Source organism: Capsicum annuum, chromosome 12, assembly GCF_002878395.1.
Source record: "Capsicum annuum cultivar UCD-10X-F1 chromosome 12, UCD10Xv1.1, whole genome shotgun sequence".
Lineage (NCBI taxonomy): Eukaryota > Viridiplantae > Streptophyta > Magnoliopsida > Solanales > Solanaceae > Capsicum > Capsicum annuum.
Genome location: NC_061122.1, coordinates 113,049,688 through 113,068,548, shown reverse-complemented (window position 1 = coordinate 113,068,548; position 18,861 = coordinate 113,049,688). Strand labels below are relative to the sequence as shown.

At 36.3% G+C, this 18,861-nt stretch overlaps 1 protein-coding gene across 1 annotated transcript in view; it reads right to left on the bottom strand.

Annotated features, from left to right (window-relative positions):
* Nucleotides 1-2,906: 2,906 nt before the first annotated feature.
* The window catches only part of LOC107850911 (serine/threonine protein phosphatase 2A 55 kDa regulatory subunit B beta isoform), a 23,825-nt gene continuing 7,870 nt past the window's right edge, over nt 2,907-18,861 (bottom strand). Inside the window, exons 2-14 of the mRNA XM_016695727.2 lie at nt 18,079-18,182; nt 17,888-17,986; nt 17,448-17,567; nt 12,158-12,364; nt 11,418-11,509; nt 11,207-11,325; nt 10,980-11,103; nt 10,620-10,743; nt 4,384-4,452; nt 4,201-4,292; nt 4,037-4,114; nt 3,876-3,946; nt 2,907-3,751 (exon numbers count right to left, since the gene is read on the bottom strand). Of these exons, the coding sequence (XP_016551213.1) occupies nt 3,615-3,751; nt 3,876-3,946; nt 4,037-4,114; nt 4,201-4,292; nt 4,384-4,452; nt 10,620-10,743; nt 10,980-11,103; nt 11,207-11,325; nt 11,418-11,509; nt 12,158-12,364; nt 17,448-17,567; nt 17,888-17,986; nt 18,079-18,182 (1,436 nt within the window). The 3' untranslated portion in view covers nt 2,907-3,614. The remainder of the gene's footprint in view (nt 3,752-3,875; nt 3,947-4,036; nt 4,115-4,200; nt 4,293-4,383; nt 4,453-10,619; nt 10,744-10,979; nt 11,104-11,206; nt 11,326-11,417; nt 11,510-12,157; nt 12,365-17,447; nt 17,568-17,887; nt 17,987-18,078; nt 18,183-18,861) is intronic.

Below are 18,861 nucleotides of genomic sequence, written 5' to 3'. Positions count from 1 at the left end.
AAAAAAAAAAAAGAAAAAAAGTACTCAAAATTTGTTTAAAGATAATTAGTTAAAAATAATAGTCAAATTTCTCTTCTCCTCCTATGTGTTTCACATGAAAAATTATATATTGCAATGTCTCACATAGATATATTTATGTTGCACTTTAAAGAAGATTATCATATAAACAACATTTTTTTATATTCTTAAACAGTCAAAGTGACGGAAAGGAACTTAAATTAACAACTTATTTGTAGAAAAAGTCAAGTGAAATACCACAAATACAATATTTGTTTAAATTATTAAATAAATATAACATTTTTAACTTCAATGGTTACTTTTAATAATTTCATAATTTTTATATATAGTTTTGTTGATTGATGCGAGACACATGTGCAAAGCACGTACACTTAACTAGTACTATATTAAAAGTGTGAAGGACCTTAGAATTGTTGTTTGAACTCTTTGCCCTTCTTTAAAAATCTTTATTTTAGACAAAATCGTCTTTACACTATTTTCCTATTACCTAAAAGTAGAAAATTAATTAAATATATTTATGGTAAAACCTTATTAAAAGTCAGCAGAATTAATGACAATTAAATATTTTTTCTATTAGTTTAAAAATTCTAAATCAACTAAATTTAATTTTAAGAAGATTTAAAAAATCTAAGAAATAAATATAAAAACGTTAGAATAAGATAAATTTAAGAAATACCAAATTTTTAAAAGTTTTAAGTGCGCAATAAAAATGTAATCAATAATTTTATACGAATTTAACTTTACAATCCTGAGTATGCATGAAGATAAGCTCATCACGAGCCTACTTTCAGCAACAAAGTTGAAAACTTTCTGAGCTAATGGAAACAGCCAGTGAACTCTTCAAAAGCACAGATCATATCGATAAATAAGCATTTCGTTATGCAAATTCCATGGCTCTAAATTGTGCCACTCATCTAAGCATACCAGATATCATTTGTAATCACATAAAGCAAATCACCCTTCCTGCTCTACTTTCATTGGCACTTGCCGACTAATGCAGCTGTTGGTGCTCTCTGGATTCTTTGATTTAATAAAGCTTGAAGAAAACAGAATAATCTTATTTTTTAAAGCTCATTAAAAAAACAGCTTCCTAAAAATAGAATTTCCAATTAAATTTCAATTGAATGTGATTTAAGGAAGCTAATATTCTATTTTCTTTTAAATTCAAGTTGTTAGGATATTCTGCTATTTGTATATATATATATCATTAAATAAAAAATTCTTCAAATACAAATACAAGTTGCTATTTTGAATAATTAGCAACTTGTTGATACGACTGTTTTAGTTAAAGGATCAGATTTGTCATTTTTGAACTTTTTCCTACTTTTTTGATTAATTTAGGTGTATAAGCTGAAAAAAGGTTACATTTATACTATATTAAAAGTGTGAAGGCCCTTAGAATTGTCGTTTGAACTTTTTTCCCTTCTTTAAAAATCTTTGTTTTTGACAAAATCATTTTTTCACTATTTTCCTGTTACTTAAAAGTTGAAAATTAATTAAATATATTTATGGTAAAACCTTTAGTTTAAGAATTCTAAATCAAATAAATTTGATTTTAAGAAAATTTTAAAAATCTAGAAATAAATATAAAAGCGTTAGAATAAGAAAAATTTAAGAAGTACCAAACTTTTAAAAGTTTTAAGTATGCAATAAAAATGTAATCAATGATTTTGTAAGAATTTGACTTTAAAAACAAGGAAAAATTTTAAATATAGAAAAAAAAACCGTACAACAAAGATTGTTTAAATTGATCCGGCTCTCTTAGTCTCTAGCAGCAAGAGAAAGATATTGCATGATAAATCCAAAAGTTATGAACCATCAATCACTTAAAACTTCTGATAGTAGAATATACATGAGCTTACACTAAAATATATATTTATGTTTACATTATTATATTAAAGTGTAAAAGATCTTTGAAAAGTGATTTAAACTTTTTGCACTTTATTAAAAATCTCCACAATGAATAAAGTCATTTAATTTTAAATAATCAAACGTTACACGTGCGATTAACATAAACTGCAACTTAGATTTTACTTATTACAAAAAATCCCATCTCTCCAAACAATTATTAAAATTTCATTTTTCTCTAAAAATACATATACATAGCTTTCTATATATATGTCGTCCCTGTTATGTATATGAATCGATTTTGTTATGTATATGTCGGTCTTGTTATATATATGTCGATCTTTTCATACTTGTTATGTATATGAATTGGCCTTGTTGTGTATATGTCGGCCTTGTCATATACAAAGGTTTCTATGTATATGTCGGCCTTATTATGTATATAAATCAAAAAAGAGAGTAAAGTAATTAAGAAAGTGGGAGAGAGTGTAAATTCTAATAAGATTGGGATTTATATTATTTTTACTTATTACTTTAAATTGTTTTACTAGGCCTTGTTATGTATATAAATCGAAAGAGAGAGTAAAGTAATTAAGAAAGTGGGAGAGTATAAACAATTCTAATAAGATTGGAATTTATGTTATTTTTACTTATTACTTTAAATTGTTTTACTAAATAGAGTGGAACCCACTTTTTTTTTTTGCTATGTCATCATTTTGTATTTAATTGAAACAATTTTTGAATAGTTAAAACGTTCCAACAAATACAAGCTTGAATTGAGGTGTCTCTAATTGAGGCGCCCAAGTATTCTATGGACAACTTTAACGGGCCCAGATGACTTAAGCCATTTGTTTACCACATTGTTCTTCACAACAAAAATTCATTGCAATGCGAGTTCCAACTATTTTGAGCTGGGCAAGAAGGAGAAATAACAGCTCACAGGCAAAAACAAGCAAAATTATCAATTTGCGTGTTTTCCTGACGACGTCTGACACACTCGATAATAAGAGTCAAAAAGCCAAGAGCTATATGCACACATAACGAATACAAATGTCTCCTTCCATTGGTCAGAAAATGTTTCCAAGATCGTCATACATTGATCCATGCAAAGTAAAACTAGCAATTTTTATCTAACAAACTAGGTATTAAAAACAGAGATTCTGAAGTGACAGAAGTTTAGCAGTATCAGACACTATTCCAAAGGAAAGAATACAGGTAAGCAAATGCAGCCGCTCATGAAACTCTTTTACAGGGAAAAAATACTTTAGTCAATAATGTATAACAAAAAGCACAATAAGTTACCCTACAAAAAATAATGCTATCCAAGAAAATAAGCTTAACCCCATTGCCAATTAGCAGTTGCTCTTTTCAGCAAGAATCCGAGTAAAGCTACATTTACCTTAGAACTAGTGGCGAATTTGCACATCCAACAGTTTTGATTGTAGGGAACCTACACTGACATTCTTTCCTGACTTCAACCCAACACAATAGGAGATTTGGAAAAGGGTGAAGCAGATATGGGGAGAAAGGAGCAAGATTCCTAGGCCATCTGTTTACTCACGAAAGACTAAGTCGCTCTGTTTGGTGATCCTTTCAGGGACATATGGACCCTGACATCAAAAGCATGGACTACCTTTTTGAGTCGCCTGGAAGTGAGACATGGTAGAACCTCAAGTTGCTCCGAAGAAAAGCCTTGCCCGAAAAGCAACCCAAAAATGCTAACCAAGAAACTACATTTCTCCTGTTATGACTTATGCATAATACATATACAAGCTGTTTGCAGCAGCACAGGCTATGGAATTTTCAGTCGGATGCCATGCCAGATGAAGCAGTTTTGTCGTGAAATCAAATGTGTTTCCATTTGCATCAACACCTGCACTATCTGCTCCTGCAATGTGTACACAACAAATGACGGTATAAATAAGAGCAGTGGACAAAAAGTTCATCAATAAAAGATTAATTATATAACACAAATTAAAATACAGGCATATTATATGTGTGAAAATGCAGACCTCTCCTGACAACACGTGTTATACTGCTGCTCAGGGACCTGGAAGGCCTTGAAGGAGTCTGGACTTGCCTTCTGGAGGAGGACAACCAAAGTCATGACGTAGGCATATTAGGAACACGATCAAAATGTGCTCACATGCCAAAAATATTTTGAATGAAGTACCTCATAGGGTTTTTGCTTGCTTCCAGGGTAGTTGCTTCAGTGCTCCCCGCAGCACAACCAAACACGCGGAAAAGATTGCTGATATGATAGTAATCATTGTTGAAAAATGAAGAAGATGTGGAGAACTAATATGTAAAACAAAGCTGAAAAGAAATGCTACAGACCTGTAGGACCCTGTTGCTACTCTCGTGCCATCACCACTACGGCAACACTCAAATTTATCAAAGATGGAATCATTCTCGTATAAGTCACAAAGCTGCAGAAAATAGAAAATGCATTGCTGATCAGCTCGACATGAGAAAGGATAGCCACGTTCACACAACAGCTAGATGGAAAGAGTAATTCACCTTTGGTCTCAAGTATTCATGAACCTGGAATGTTGAAACTGGACCAGAATCCATGTTTATGTCCCATAACTGAGAAAGTAAAGCTTTGTTCAGTAACAAAAGGAGCAGTTTTTGTTGATAGAAAAAGAGATTTCGCAGACAACGATGGAAAGAGCATAAATTTCCCACACAAGGCTGGAACAAAACTAGACCTAGCAGGAATTTGGAAGTAAAGTTGTGCCAGAGAGAGAGAGAGAAGCAGTGTCTGTATTTCCAAGTATGTGTGCCACATGCGTACAAGAGAGACTGCTTTTAAGAAGAGGGTATTTGGATTGTCTTATATGCTAGTCAAACGAGAAGTGTTTTTGTCAAGTGCTTTTAAGCCAAAATTTAATAACCTACCATTGAAATAAACCTCTCATTCAAGGCTCCCCTTTTTAGGCAGTACACATTTACTTATCAAAAAAAAAAAAATACAGGCGGAGTAGTACAGGAAAACAGAAACATCATAAAACAAAAACCAGCCTCCTAGACTCTTCTTCCTAGGATATCCAATAAAACCATATACTAGTTCAGACTATCTATTAAACTACCTTTACGCCAGAAGTACAAATTTTGTAAACATCTATCCTTAATTCTAGAAATGTGAGTTCTCTACCCTTTAAAGCAAGCTTGGTTCCTCTGTAACCAAATTGTCCATAAGATGCAGAGTGGAATAGTTCTCCATATCTGCTTTATCTCTTTTGGTATCACCGGTTGTAGCCAACCTTCCAGGAAACCTTTCAATTTCTGAGGCATCACCCAATTAATACCGCGAAGATTTAGGAATAACTTCCAAGATTCTCTGGAAATTTTGCAATGAAGAAAAAGGTGCTCACAGTTTCCTGATCTTCCTGACACAGGAAGCATCTACCACACAGGGTAACGCCTCTTTTCTGCATGTTATTTTGAGTCAAGCATGCCGCCCCAAGTTGTAACCCATCCAAAACATGCTACTTAACTGGAGTTTTTGCCTTCCATATCATCTCCCAAGGCTGATATTTATCCCACTGACCTGACTGCTTCATCAACAAACTATAAGAATTCTTAACTGAAAATTTCTCGTCTTCACTTGCCAGCCAAACTGCTATTCACCTTATTCTGATCAATATGAGCCGATCCCCATTGTTTTTTTTTTTGTTTTTTTTGAGAAGGGCCAATCGCAATTGTTTTTTTAAAAAAGTTAACATTTTATAAACAAAGATATACACCAAGAGTGTATTTCAGTAGTAATTACATCAGTGGTATTGAGGGAGCAGAACCAAAAATATCGATCATCTATAACCCTCCTACGCTGTCAAAAAAATGTAAGTAATATCCTCCACCTCTTAGGGGAGGAAATAGTTGCACCAAAATTAAAAGGTTACTAGGCAGTTCAACTTCAAGCTCTGGAAAGGGATGCTATTGTTTTCATAGCATCTCTGGTTCCTTTCCTTCCAAAGATTAAACCCTAATTCAATTCTTCAAAGTGCAGCTACTCCATAAAACTAGCCAGTTATATCCATAAAACAATTCGAATAAACAATCAGATCCCACCTTTATCCTCATCAAACTCAAGACTACTGCACCTATTTTTTGAGAGGACCCATGCCAGATAACACATTCAGTACATCTGACTGCAGCTTTGAGGTATCTCGGCAAACAAACTAGTATGAATTTTTTTTTAAAGCTTCCATCTCTTACCACAGACCACAAATTGATATAAAATTACCTTTTGCAAGATAAGTTTGAGTAAATTCAAGTCATAACGACATCAGCATGAAAGCAAAATTACTCGTCCAATTCTCATTGACAAGTAAAAGTGAAATATACTCGTGAAAGTTCAACTAACCCAACTTTCAGTTTCAAAAAAAGAGTTCAACTAACCCAAGATAATATTATAAAAGAAATTCAAAGTAGCTGATGATATCCAAAGTTGCTTTCGACTTCTTTAATCAATCAGGAAAAACAAAAGCAAGTGGAATGAGATAAGATTAGTAGTGACGCATACAATTTCAAAATTGAAGAAGTGGAATGGCATATTTTACAAGTCAGGGGTCTTATTCATCACCACGATTGTTAGTATCACTTATATGAAAGAGAACTGCTCATCATGAACCAAAATATATGCATAAGACTATGAAACTCAACATATCCTGACCAAACTGCAGAGACTATACGAATTTAAGCTTTATGTAACAATTTGCAAAGGCAAGATCAAGGATCACAGATATGCATAACGTGTCATCTTATTAAAATAAGAGGAAAGAAGCATCCACAAGGTCGTAATTCAACTCTAGAAACCCCAGAGACATTCGTTTAAATTAGTACCCCAAGAAAACCTCCAAATGCACAGAGCATATTTACATTCTAAAATGCAATTTAAGTTGTGTGGAGTTTTAACCATGTATCATGTGATTAATAAGAATTTAATGGCTAAAAAACTCCACTATCATTGTTTTGCAAGTACCATACTCAAACTATCAGGTGCTCTGTTATCCTCCAAACTAAAATTTTTAAGACAAATAGCAAAGACTTTGTGATGACTTTCTGAATGGCGTGTGGGAGGTGAAAACTGATGCCATGTTGGATTTTCTAACAGCTAATTAACTAAATATAATGTTTTTTACAGTTCTATTATTTTTTCTCTTTTCTATTTCCTTTATCGTCTTTAGTTTTTCTTCATCTTCTTCAACCGAATTGATTTGGGTTAGCATATTTGGGTTTCATCTGAAATTACTTATCACTTTCTTCTCCCATTTTTACCGTATATATTAAAGTAACACCTTACCCGTGTGGTCCGCCCTTCCCTGGACCCTACGCATAGCAGAAGCTTTAGTGCACCGGGCTGCCCTTTATTATTAAAGTAACACCTCCAACACTCTTTTCTTGAATTCATTCTATCTTCTTCAAAGCCAAACATCTTCTTGGGGAACAAAATGAATATTTTATCTAGTTGTGGCCAGCCAGCTCAACCCAGCAAAACAATATTTTTTGAAAGAAAACCCCTTAATTGAAACCCCCAAAGCATAACAACAACAACAACAACAAACCCAGTGTATTCCCACCTAGTGGGGTCTGGGGGGTAAGATGTACGCAGTCCATACCTCTACCTCCAAAGAAGTAGAAAGGCTGTTTCCGATAGACCCCCGGCTCAAGTCACGAGATACCACACAAAGTCATAGTAAAGCACAGAACTAGATTACATAACATACATACTGCACCCATAAGTATTAGAAAACAGAGGAAAGCACACAGATTCGTAATAAAACATGGAACACGGAATCATAACAAGAATAAAACCCCAACCAAGTAATTCCCTACACTAGCGACCCAAACCAGCCCTATTCTTCTGCCCTAATTCGCGTCCTCCAGACCTTCCTATCTAGGGTCATGTCCTCGGTAAGCTGTAACTGCTCCATGTCCCGCCTAATCACCTCACCCCAGTACTTCTTCGGCCTACCCCTACCCCGCCTAAAACCATCCAACGCTAGCCTCTCACACCTACGAACCGGGGCATCCATGCCCCTCCTCTTCACGTGTCCGAACCATCTCAACGGGCTTCCCGCATCTTGCCCTCCACTGGAGTCACACCAACCTTCTCCCGGATAGTCTCATTCCGAACTCTATCCCCTCTAGTCAGCCCACACATCCAACGCAACATCCGCATTTCTGCCACCTTCATTTTTTGGATGTGGGAGTTCTTGACTGGCCAACACTCCGCTCCATACAACATGGCCGGACGGACTACCGCCCTGTAGAATTTGCCTTTCAGCTTGGGCAGCACCTTCTTATCACACAACACCCCCGACGCGAGCTTCCACTTCATCCATCCCGCCCCAATACAGTGCGAGACATCCTCGTCAATCTCCCCGTTACTCTGGATCACGGACCCGAGATACTTGAAACTATCCCTCTTACATACCTCCTGTGATTCCAGCTTCACTACTACCTCATTCTCCCGCCTCACGTCATTAAACTTGCATTCTACATACTCTGTCTTGCTTCTGCTCACCCTGAACCCTTTAGACTCAAGAGTTTGCCTCCACACCTCTAATTTGTCATTCACACCCCCTCGAGTCTCATCTATCAGAACTACATCGTCTGCAAAAAGCATACACCAAGGTAAACGAACTAGTGTTCTTGAAACCCCCAAAGCATAAAAGTCCTAATTTTTCCGACAACACCTAATTTCAAGATAAAAAAGAAACTATGGTAAACGAACTAGTGTTCTTCCACCTTTACGGCAAAACCAATGACCAATCTCTTTCTGTTTTTCATATTTGATTCTTTTATTTGGTTTTTTACTTGAACTAGTTTATTTGATTTCTTTATTTAACTTTGATAAAGTGGTAATTTGAACGGAGAACATAATGTCACATGTAGTGCCACTACGTTAACTGCTAAGTTTAAATGACATGTGTTGCACCATATTTTTATGTATTTCAGGAGCGGGAATACAAATGCAACAAACATGAGCTGCCAGGGAGTTAAGGTAGCCATTAACTCATTAATAAATAATGAAACCGCAAAACAGCTGCTACCTGCTGGCAATGTATCCTAGGAAGGACGTACATGACCGATTCTTACATCTTTACATATAGGTCACACACCTTTAAAGTTGCAATTTCCTGACCTTCATACACTGGCAGTTAATCAGACAGCATATGTTGCATATTACAATCCTTCCCAAGGCTGGAATATTGTCTTCGGGAGATGTTGTAACGTTTGGGAAGTCGATGGAACACTTTTTTACTGCAACATTTGGGCTCCTGCACTACTACTAACAAAGCATATAGGATCTATTGGAAACGAATAAAGGATGGCACCTACTTGTTCGAGCTTTGCTATTCACTACTCAGTGAACTAGGGATGGCAATGGTGCGGTGCGGTGCAACCCGGGAATTTTAAAACCACCCCGCATCACCTTTAAACCCGCATAAACCCGCCCCACACTCATACCCGCGCATACCCGCACCGTACCGCCACACATTTTTTCTTTTTTTCTTTTTTAAAAAATTTGTAACTCCATTGAAAACCATAATATTTCCAATACTAGGAAATAGTAACAGCCAATTTCTATTATATCACTTTTCACTAAGAAATTGTCAAAAAAGTATCACGTATACAAGATGATCAAATATCAAATTTTCATTAAGATGAATAAAGAAATTTAAAAAGTCATAAAATTGTTTATATGTAGTGTTATACATGTTGTTTTAAGTATCATAAAATTTTAAGTGATGAATACATATAATTTTTAGGTAGATTCACGAGAATAATACTAATTTTTAAATTTTTTTTAAGTTTAAACCCACATATACCCGCAACACGCACCGCACCACATCATTTAAAAAAGAACTTACTTAAACCCGCACCGCACCCACATAGTCTATAACCCGCACCGCTGCACATAGTCTAAAACCCACACCCGCACCGCCCCATTGCCATCCCTACAGTACTCACCAACATACCAAAATCAAATACCTCTTGGCGAGATAAAATCTGGAAAAACTATGCCCCCTACAAGGTTCAATATTCACTTGGTTGTCAGGCAAAAATGCATGCCGAACTCAATGCAACTTACAGAGGAGAGGAATGACTATCTTGCAGTAGATGCCCCCTCTGTAAAGAACAATTGGACAACACCAATCATCTTTTCCTTCACTGTAAGTTCACAACTCAGTTGTGTGATCTCTTCTTCATTATGCTAGGAATCAAGGGATCACGCGAAGAGATGTCTTAGCTTTTTTTGAAGGTTGAACTATAGGGGGAATGAGTGGTATTGACTTAAAACTACGGAATATCATCCCTGCTGCAATTTGGTGGATCATATGGAGAGAAAGAAATGCTAGAGATTTTGAACAAAAGATGGAAAATGTAATTAGTCTAAAGTGTATTCGCATTTCTATGCTTTCCCTTTTGGAGCAATATTGCAAATGTACAGGAGATGTAGGGGCCATTCTTGATTTATTAGTTACTCTTCATAATCACTAAGGGCTCTAGACTTTTTTGTAATTGGTTCTAACCATCAGCAATCACTTGTTAAAATTACCTTAGTTATCAAAAATGAAGAAAAAAAGGAACTCTGCTTTACACATGCACTTTTTACCAATAGAGGCATGTTTTCTACTGATTTAATAATATGAATGCGGAGTACAAAAAAATTATGATGTGCACCTCCTGAATCAATCAATTGAAATATGGAGATCCAGCAAAGACGAAGAAAAGAAACCAACCTTAAGGGTCATGTAGTCACGACTAAGTATGTATCTTCCATCCTTCGCAAATTTAATATCTGAAATTGAAGTAATTATCTCAGTGAAAAAAGATCTTGAACCAGGCGCTTCCTGTTCCTCAAACCTGCATACAGGGAACGCCAGATGTTCCAATTTATTAAAGCTATGAAGAAGTAATTTAATATACAAACTTTGAACTAGAAAATACATTTTCCAGTGTTCCCACACTGATAACAGCAAGATCTTCCAGGGTATTATCATGTATAGTAAATAGTTAATAGTTTGTTTCAATTTAGAGACAACATAAGAAGAAATAAACCAATCAGAACGGAAATACAAAAGACTTAATGTGTTACTCACAATTTAGAATGTGAGTCGCACAGTGCTGACTGCCGCAAATCTATGAGACGAACTGATCCTTTTGAACTACTATAAGCTAATGTGTTACAATGTGTAGGATGGAATTCTGCTGAAGTTATCACCTCTGCAGTAACAAAAAAATATCTAGATAAAGTCTATGTATCTGTCGAAAAGCAAATGCATATTTTATAGTAGTAAAAGCCCCCGGGACAAATGAAAAAATGTACCAGTAAGATCTTCCATATTTGTTGGCTTGACATCGACAATATTGAAACTTTGATTACTTATTTCCAAGTTCCAAAGGTTTATTCGAAGATCATCGGCTGATATGAATGTTTCACCATCACTATGTGGAAAAGAAAAGGGCATAAATTTTCATAAGCTCTGATAGTTTCAAAAGAAGGTGAAGCACATTTACAATCATAACCAGATCTTCACCTGTTATTTGATATAGAATTAATATGGTAGTCATGAGCATGTGCATACACTCTTCTACACCTTGCAAGAAGGCTGGTCTCGTTGCACGTTACCTGAGGTTCACGTACAAAGCTTTTAGATGCAAATGCAAGATTTAAGGAAATTAAGTCATATTTATCAAATAACATATATTCTAGCCCCTGGAGGGGAGATAAAGCAGGCTACAATCATTGGAAATTCCCAATACCCTCAAAGGAAAAATGCAAGGCACAAGAGGTGAATGTTTAGATAATTCAAACCTGATATGTCAAGGATAATAGCCCCTAAATGTGGGCCAATAATCATGCAAGCACATAGTGGCATGTACAAGTTATATAAAAGCATGTGCATATAAAGGCTAAGCTTGTATGTTTAATTCGAACCTTAATAAATAGACATATACACAAATGACCTAGTGTATCTGTTGCCCTCGGCCTAAAAAATATGAAGAAACTCATTGACTAAGTTACACTGTTACAAAAATAGTACAAAATATCCTTCAAATGACCAGGAGTATATGAATACATTTTTATCTAAATTACTGTAGTCCCAACATGTATTTTATAAAACTGAACATATCTTTTTTGATAGGTAAGACTACATACAGTTCAAAGAGACAAAAGGACACAGACGCACATCACTGAAAGGCTATAGATTTACAAACTTGATGTCATCAGCATCATAAACAAACATGATATAAAAGGTTAAGCAAGAACAAATACCACGGGCAAACGGAGCGACGGAATGCCTTCAGGTGGAAATGATAAATCATTGCTCAAAGAGCTGTAAGCTTTATCTCCGTAGCCCCCATTTGCAAGACACTGTTTTGGGCTGGAACATAGACTCGAACCAGCTACACTACCATTTGCAACAGCTTTTGAAGGGTCAATATTCATATCAGATATTTTCTTAACTTTCTTCTCTTGGACCTGAAATATTCGGAAAAAGCAATTTGAAAGGAAATCAGCAAATCGATACACAGCCGTGACATAAATAGCCACATTCAGAAGTAGATGGTTTAAGAAATACATCTAGATTTAAACTATGAACGGAAGAGTTGATACATTGCTGACATAAGACTATGAGACAAAAAGACGTTTTGCAACTGTTAGAATATGAGTAGGAATAGAAATAGTACATAGAATCCTACTTGGAAAAGAATTGTAATGTCAGCGTCCTAATTGAAAGGAGTCCAGTATAGTGACTATAAATATGGCCTCAATTTAATAATTTAGATACATACAACAATTCAATAAAATTCTTCTCTTATATTTCAGAAGTAGATGGTTTAAGAAATACATCTAGATTTAAACTATGAACGGAAGAGTTGATACATTGCTGACATAAGACTATGAGACAAAAAGACGTTTTGCAACTGTTAGAATATGAGTAGGAATAGAAATAGTACATAGAATCCTACTTGGAAAAGAATTGTAATGTCAGCGTCCTAGTTGAAAGGAGTCCAGTATAGTGACTATAAATATGGCCTCAATTTAATAATTTAGATACATACAACAATTCAATAAAATTCTTCTCCTATATTTCTCACATGGTATCAGAGCATTGGCAAGAAAATATCGTTGTACATCATTCCAGCGAAATCAGCTGCCACTGTGCAAATTTTCCAACAACCTTATCAGTCAGTTCTTTCTTTTTCGAAAACCAGCCCACCACCAATTTCGGAATTTAATGTGACAAAACCCCAGTCAAGATTGCTGGAAATAGGTGCAACACGCACCGCCAGAAGGAGTTCTCCGATGAGTACGTCGGAGCCACGTGCCGGTGCGTGAGGCAATTTCCAACCACTTTTCCGCCAGGTTTTCTTTCCAGTAGGGTCGCCTCTTCAATCCAAGGCTGCTCGTATAGTTATTTCTTGATTCTGATCAAGTTCTAGCAGTCAGATCTAATTTTCCGGCGACAAAGCACTTTATTTTCAAATTCCGGCAACTGAACACTTTTTTCCCCGATTCCAGCAACATATTTCCTTTATTTTTTTCTAGGTTTAGTCCTATGATTAAGTCTGAACCTTTAATGAGGAGATCGAAAAATCAAATGTCAGAATCCAGGAAGAATCGACGGGGGAAAGGGGGAGAGGGGTGTTTCAGTTTGAAAGATCTCGACCAAGGTATAATTATTGTAAAAGACTTGGCCACATACGTGACATATGCTATTCTCGACCTACATGTAGTTATTGTAATAGGTTTGGATATACTCGTGAAATATGTTATTCTTTACATGGTCGACCACCTAAAAATGCTAGTGTTGCTTAGTCTAACACCATATGCTGTCAATGAGTGTATTTATCTGAAAAGAAATATAATAAGTATCTTCAGTATCGAGCAAGTAAGCAGATATCACTACCCGTAGCCTCAAGTGCACAATCTCCTACCTTTGAATGATGGGTTGTGGACTCTGGCGCTTCTGATCATATTTCTGTCGATAAATTACTTCTATCAAATATTGTGTATTCACAGTCTCTTCCAATTGTCGCCTTAGCCAATGGTAATCAAACCAAAGCACAAGGAGTTGGACAAGCTAATCCCCGATCCTCTGTCACTTTAAATTATGTTTTTTATGTCCCTGGTTGTCCTTTTAATCTTGCATCAGTTAGTCGTTTGATTCATGCCCTAAATTGAGGCATACTATTTCTTGAGAACTCTTTTATCATGCATGACCGTAGTACAGGACAACCAATTGGTGTAGGATATGAATCACAAGGCCTCTACTAGCTTAACTCTCCTAACTCCTCCATGGCATGTCCAATTACAGATTCTCCGAACGCAGGTCACAAATGTTTGGGACATCCTAGTTTGTTGAAGTTACAAAAGATGGTGTCTAGTTTGTCTAGTCTATCCACATTAGATTGTGAGTCATGCCAACTTGGGAAACACACTCAAACTACCTTTTAATGCAGTATTGAGAATCATGCAGAGTTTATTTTTTCCTTAGTTCACTCTGATATTTGGGGTCTTAGTAGAATCAGTTCAACCTCTGGGATTTCGTTATTTTGTTAGCTCCATAGATGATTATTCAAAATGTACTTGGATTTTCTTAATGAAAGATCGCTCTGGATTGTTTCCTATATTCAAGAGTTATTGTGTTGAAATACAAAATCAATTTGGTGCATCTATTTGTACCTTTCATAGTGATAACGCCTTAGAATATATGTCCTCCAAATTTCAACAATTTTTGGCTCATCAAGGAACTATTCAACAGACTTCTTGTCTGTACACCCCTCAACAAAATGGAGTAGCAAAAAGGAAGAATAGGCACTTCATCGAGACTGCTCTCACTATTCTTATTCAATCTCATGTTCTGTTGTGTTTTTGGTGCGATGCAGCTATCGCATCTTGCCATTTAATAATTCGGATGCTTTCATCCATTCAAAATCAAATTCTTTATTCAGTATTGCTTCCGCAATCACCTCTATACTCGCCCCCCTCGTGTCTTTAGAGTACATGCTTTGTTCATAGCTTGACCCTCGACAAAAATAAATTAACCCCCTCATGCTCCGTCTTTCTTGGTTATTCTCGAGTACAAAAGGGATATCGCTGCTACTCACCTGATCTCTATCAGTACCTTATGTCGGCTTATGTTGGCTGATGACACATTCTTTGAGTCTCAACCTTACTTCACATCTTTTTCTAATCCTGATCATCCTAACATGTATGAGGTCTTACCTATATCGACCTTTGAGGATCCTACCATTACTTCAATATCTCCATCTATAGTGCCACCAGTCTTACCTGCACTGACTTTTGAGGAATCTATAATACCTTCTACAACTCCATCTATGGTGTCACCACTCCTAGCTTATCATCGTCGACCACGTACAGCTCAGATGATTCTCGTCCTGCACCTGACCTTGCACCTACTATAGGCTTGTCTCCTTCGATTGCAATTTGGAAAGGTAGTCCACCCGTAATACTAACCTTCATTATATCCTTTTAAGTTATCATTGTCTATTATCATACCATTATGCCTTTATATCATCTCTGTCCTTTGTCCCATCTGTAAGTCTACAAATGAAGTACTTTCTCATCCAAGACGGGCTATGACCAGATGTCTGTTTTACATACGAGTGGTACTTGGAAGCTAGTTACCCTCCCTTCAGGTAGATCAACCATTGGTTATTGTTAGGTTTAGGCAGTGAAAGCTGGTCCAGACAATCAAATTGATCGACGCCTAGTTGCCAAGGGATACACTCAAATATTTAGGCTTCATTATAGCGATACTTTCTCTACTGTGGCTAAAATATGTTCTTCTTTTTCTATCCATGGTTGCTCTGCGACACTGGCCTCTTTTCCAGTTGGATATTAAGAAGGCTTTATATGGAGCAACCACCTGGCTTTGTTGCTCAGGGTAAGACTAGTTTGGAGTATCAATTGCGTCAATCACTTTATGGTTTCAAACAATCTCCTCGAGGTGGTTTGGAAAGTTCAGCACAATAATTCAAAAGTTTGGCATGATTCGTAGTGAAGTAGATCGCTTTGTGTTTTATTGGCATGCTGCTCCAAATCTATGTATTTCTTTGGTGGTTTACGTTGATGATATCGTTAATATCGAAAATGATCAAGATGGTACCATCAGTTTGAAGCAACACCTCTTTTAGCATTTCATGACTAAAGACCTCGACATATTGAAGTATTTTTTTTGGTATTGAAGTTGATCAGTCCACATCACGTATTATTATTTCGCATCAAAAGTATGCCTTACACATTCTCAAGGAGACAGGAATGATGGAATTTAAACCTATTGATACTTCTATAGATCCGAATACTAAATTGCTACTAAGACAAGGGAAGCCACTCAATGATCCTGGAAGATATAGCGTCTAGTTGGTAAGTTGAATTATCTTACATAACCAGACCTGACATTTCCTATCTTGTAAGTGTTGTAAGTCAGTTTATGGATTCTCCATGTCATACTCATTAGGATGCGGTTGTTCGCATTGTGCGATATATTAAGTCGGCTCTAGGAAAAGGACTACTTTTTGAGGATCGAGGTCATGAGTAGCTCATTGGATATACAAATGTTAATTGGGCGAGATCACATTGTGATAGATATTCTACATCCGAATATTGAGTTTTAGTAGGAGGTAATTTGGTGTTCTAAAAGAGTAGTGGTAGCTTGATCATCAAGCAACGGCGGTAGACACTTGTGAGCTAGTTTGGATTAAACAGTCGTGGAAAGAGTCAAAATTTGGAGAAATAAGTGAAATGGAACTTGTGTGTGATAACCAAGTGCCTCTTCATATCACATCAAATCCGATATTTCATGAGAGGACTAAACACATTGAGATTAATTGTCACTTGTGAGAGAGAAGATACTTTCCATGGATATTGTTACCAAATTTGTGAAATCGGGTGATCAGCTTGCAAATATTTATTTTCACCAAGTCAAGTCCCTCACTGGTCCTCGTATTAATTACATTTGTAACAAGCTCGGTACATATGACTTGCATGCACCAGCTTGAGAGGGAGTGTTAGGATATGAGTAAGAATAGGAATAGTATATAGATTCCTAGTTGGAAAAGGATTGTTATGTCAATGTCCTAATTGGAAAAGGAGTCTAGCGTAGTGTTTATAAATAGAGTCTCAATATAATAACTTAGATACACACAACAATTCAATAATATTCGTCTCTTATATTTCTCACAACAACAACTCATGCAAACTGTTCAAACGCATTCCACCAACAAAGAAAATTCATATTATGTGTCAACATTCCATTTACTACAACAATGTTCTAGTACAATAAATGTTTAAAGAGGAGATCATGTCACATCACAACCTTGAAACAACCTTGAAATTAACTATTAAATATCGTTCCTCAATAAAGTTGTTATGTATCTTAAGCCTAAAAATAAAGATTATAACTCATTCTTTATTTAACTAAATAAACAAAGCAAGCAACCAATCATTTATGATGCACTGGTTTTTTACGGGTCAATCTACAAAGCAATAACACCCCAAGGAATCAATAGAGAAGCGAGTCAATAAAATAATTTACCTTCCAATACTTAATAGTTTTGTCATTAGTAGATAGAAGAAAAAGGGCACCATTTGTTGTTTGGCACCACCGGATCTTGTTGATTTTCTCCTCAATCTCCAAACTCTTCAAATAATCAAACTGAATGGAAAGATGCGGTAGAAGAAATTATACTTCTATTTGAAGCAATAAGAGATAGAAAGCATAGCAGATGGAGGAATACAACACAGAGGAGGCAGCAATCAGCCCTAGTCTATAGTTGCATCTTGACAGAGGATCAGGCAGCTCAAAGGACCATTTCTTTCCAAAAGTCATGAAGTAGAATAACAACATCACACTGACATTCTTTTGTATGATTGTTTCCAGGAAAGTTCATCATTCATAGTTCCTAGAGAGAAATTACACCAGAAAAGAAGAATCGGGGGAAAACGAAGTGCAAAGAACGGAGAAGGGGTGTGTACCTCAGGCTCATGACTTTGAAATTCTGTCTTGTAGCGGAACTCTGGATGCCGACTGACGGGATAGTCCACTCTCTCTAACTCTCGTCGATTTCCAACATGCTAAAGAAAATAGTGCACACAAAGATATGATCAAGGACAAAATTAATCATGTAGTACATATATACTCTAAAAAATAAACAGAAGAAACATACCTCCTTGGTATCGGTCCTTTCAAACAATACCACCCTACCCCCACGATCCCCCGTGGCAAGATGGTCACCAGTTTTATCAAACTCAATCGCTGAGATGATATCAACTGCAACCACAAAGACAAATATATGCATCATGACAGTCAAAAAATGTAATCATAAAACATCTAAATAAAGTGAGCCTAATAAAAGTTCTTCCCACAATTTGTGGAACTCTGTATAGAATCAGGTACATTAATTGTATTTCTAATGCAATCTGATCAAAGAAATCTAAAAAAAAAAAGGGCGGCCCGGTGCACTAAAGCTACTGCTATGCGCGGTGTCTGGGGAAGGGCCCAACCACAAGGGTATACTGTACGCAGTCTTACCTTGCATATCTGCCAGGGACTGTTTTCAAGGCTTGAACCCGTGACCTCCTGGTTACATGGCAGCAACTTTACCAGTTACTCCAAGGCTCCCCTTATACAACAACAACAACAACAACAAACCCAGTGTATTCCCACCTAGTGAGGTCTGGGGGGTAAGATGTACGCAGTCCATACCTCTACCTCTGATAAAGTAGAAAGGTTGTTTCCGATAGAACCCCGGCTCAAGACACGAGATACCACACAAACACATAGTAAAGCACAGAAGCAGATTACATAACATAAATACGGCACCCATAAGTAATTATAAACAGAGGAAAGCAGAGGAAAGCATACAGATTCGTAATAAAACATGGAACACGGAAGACGGAATCATAACAGGAATAAAACCCCCACCAAGTAATTTCCTACACTAGCGACC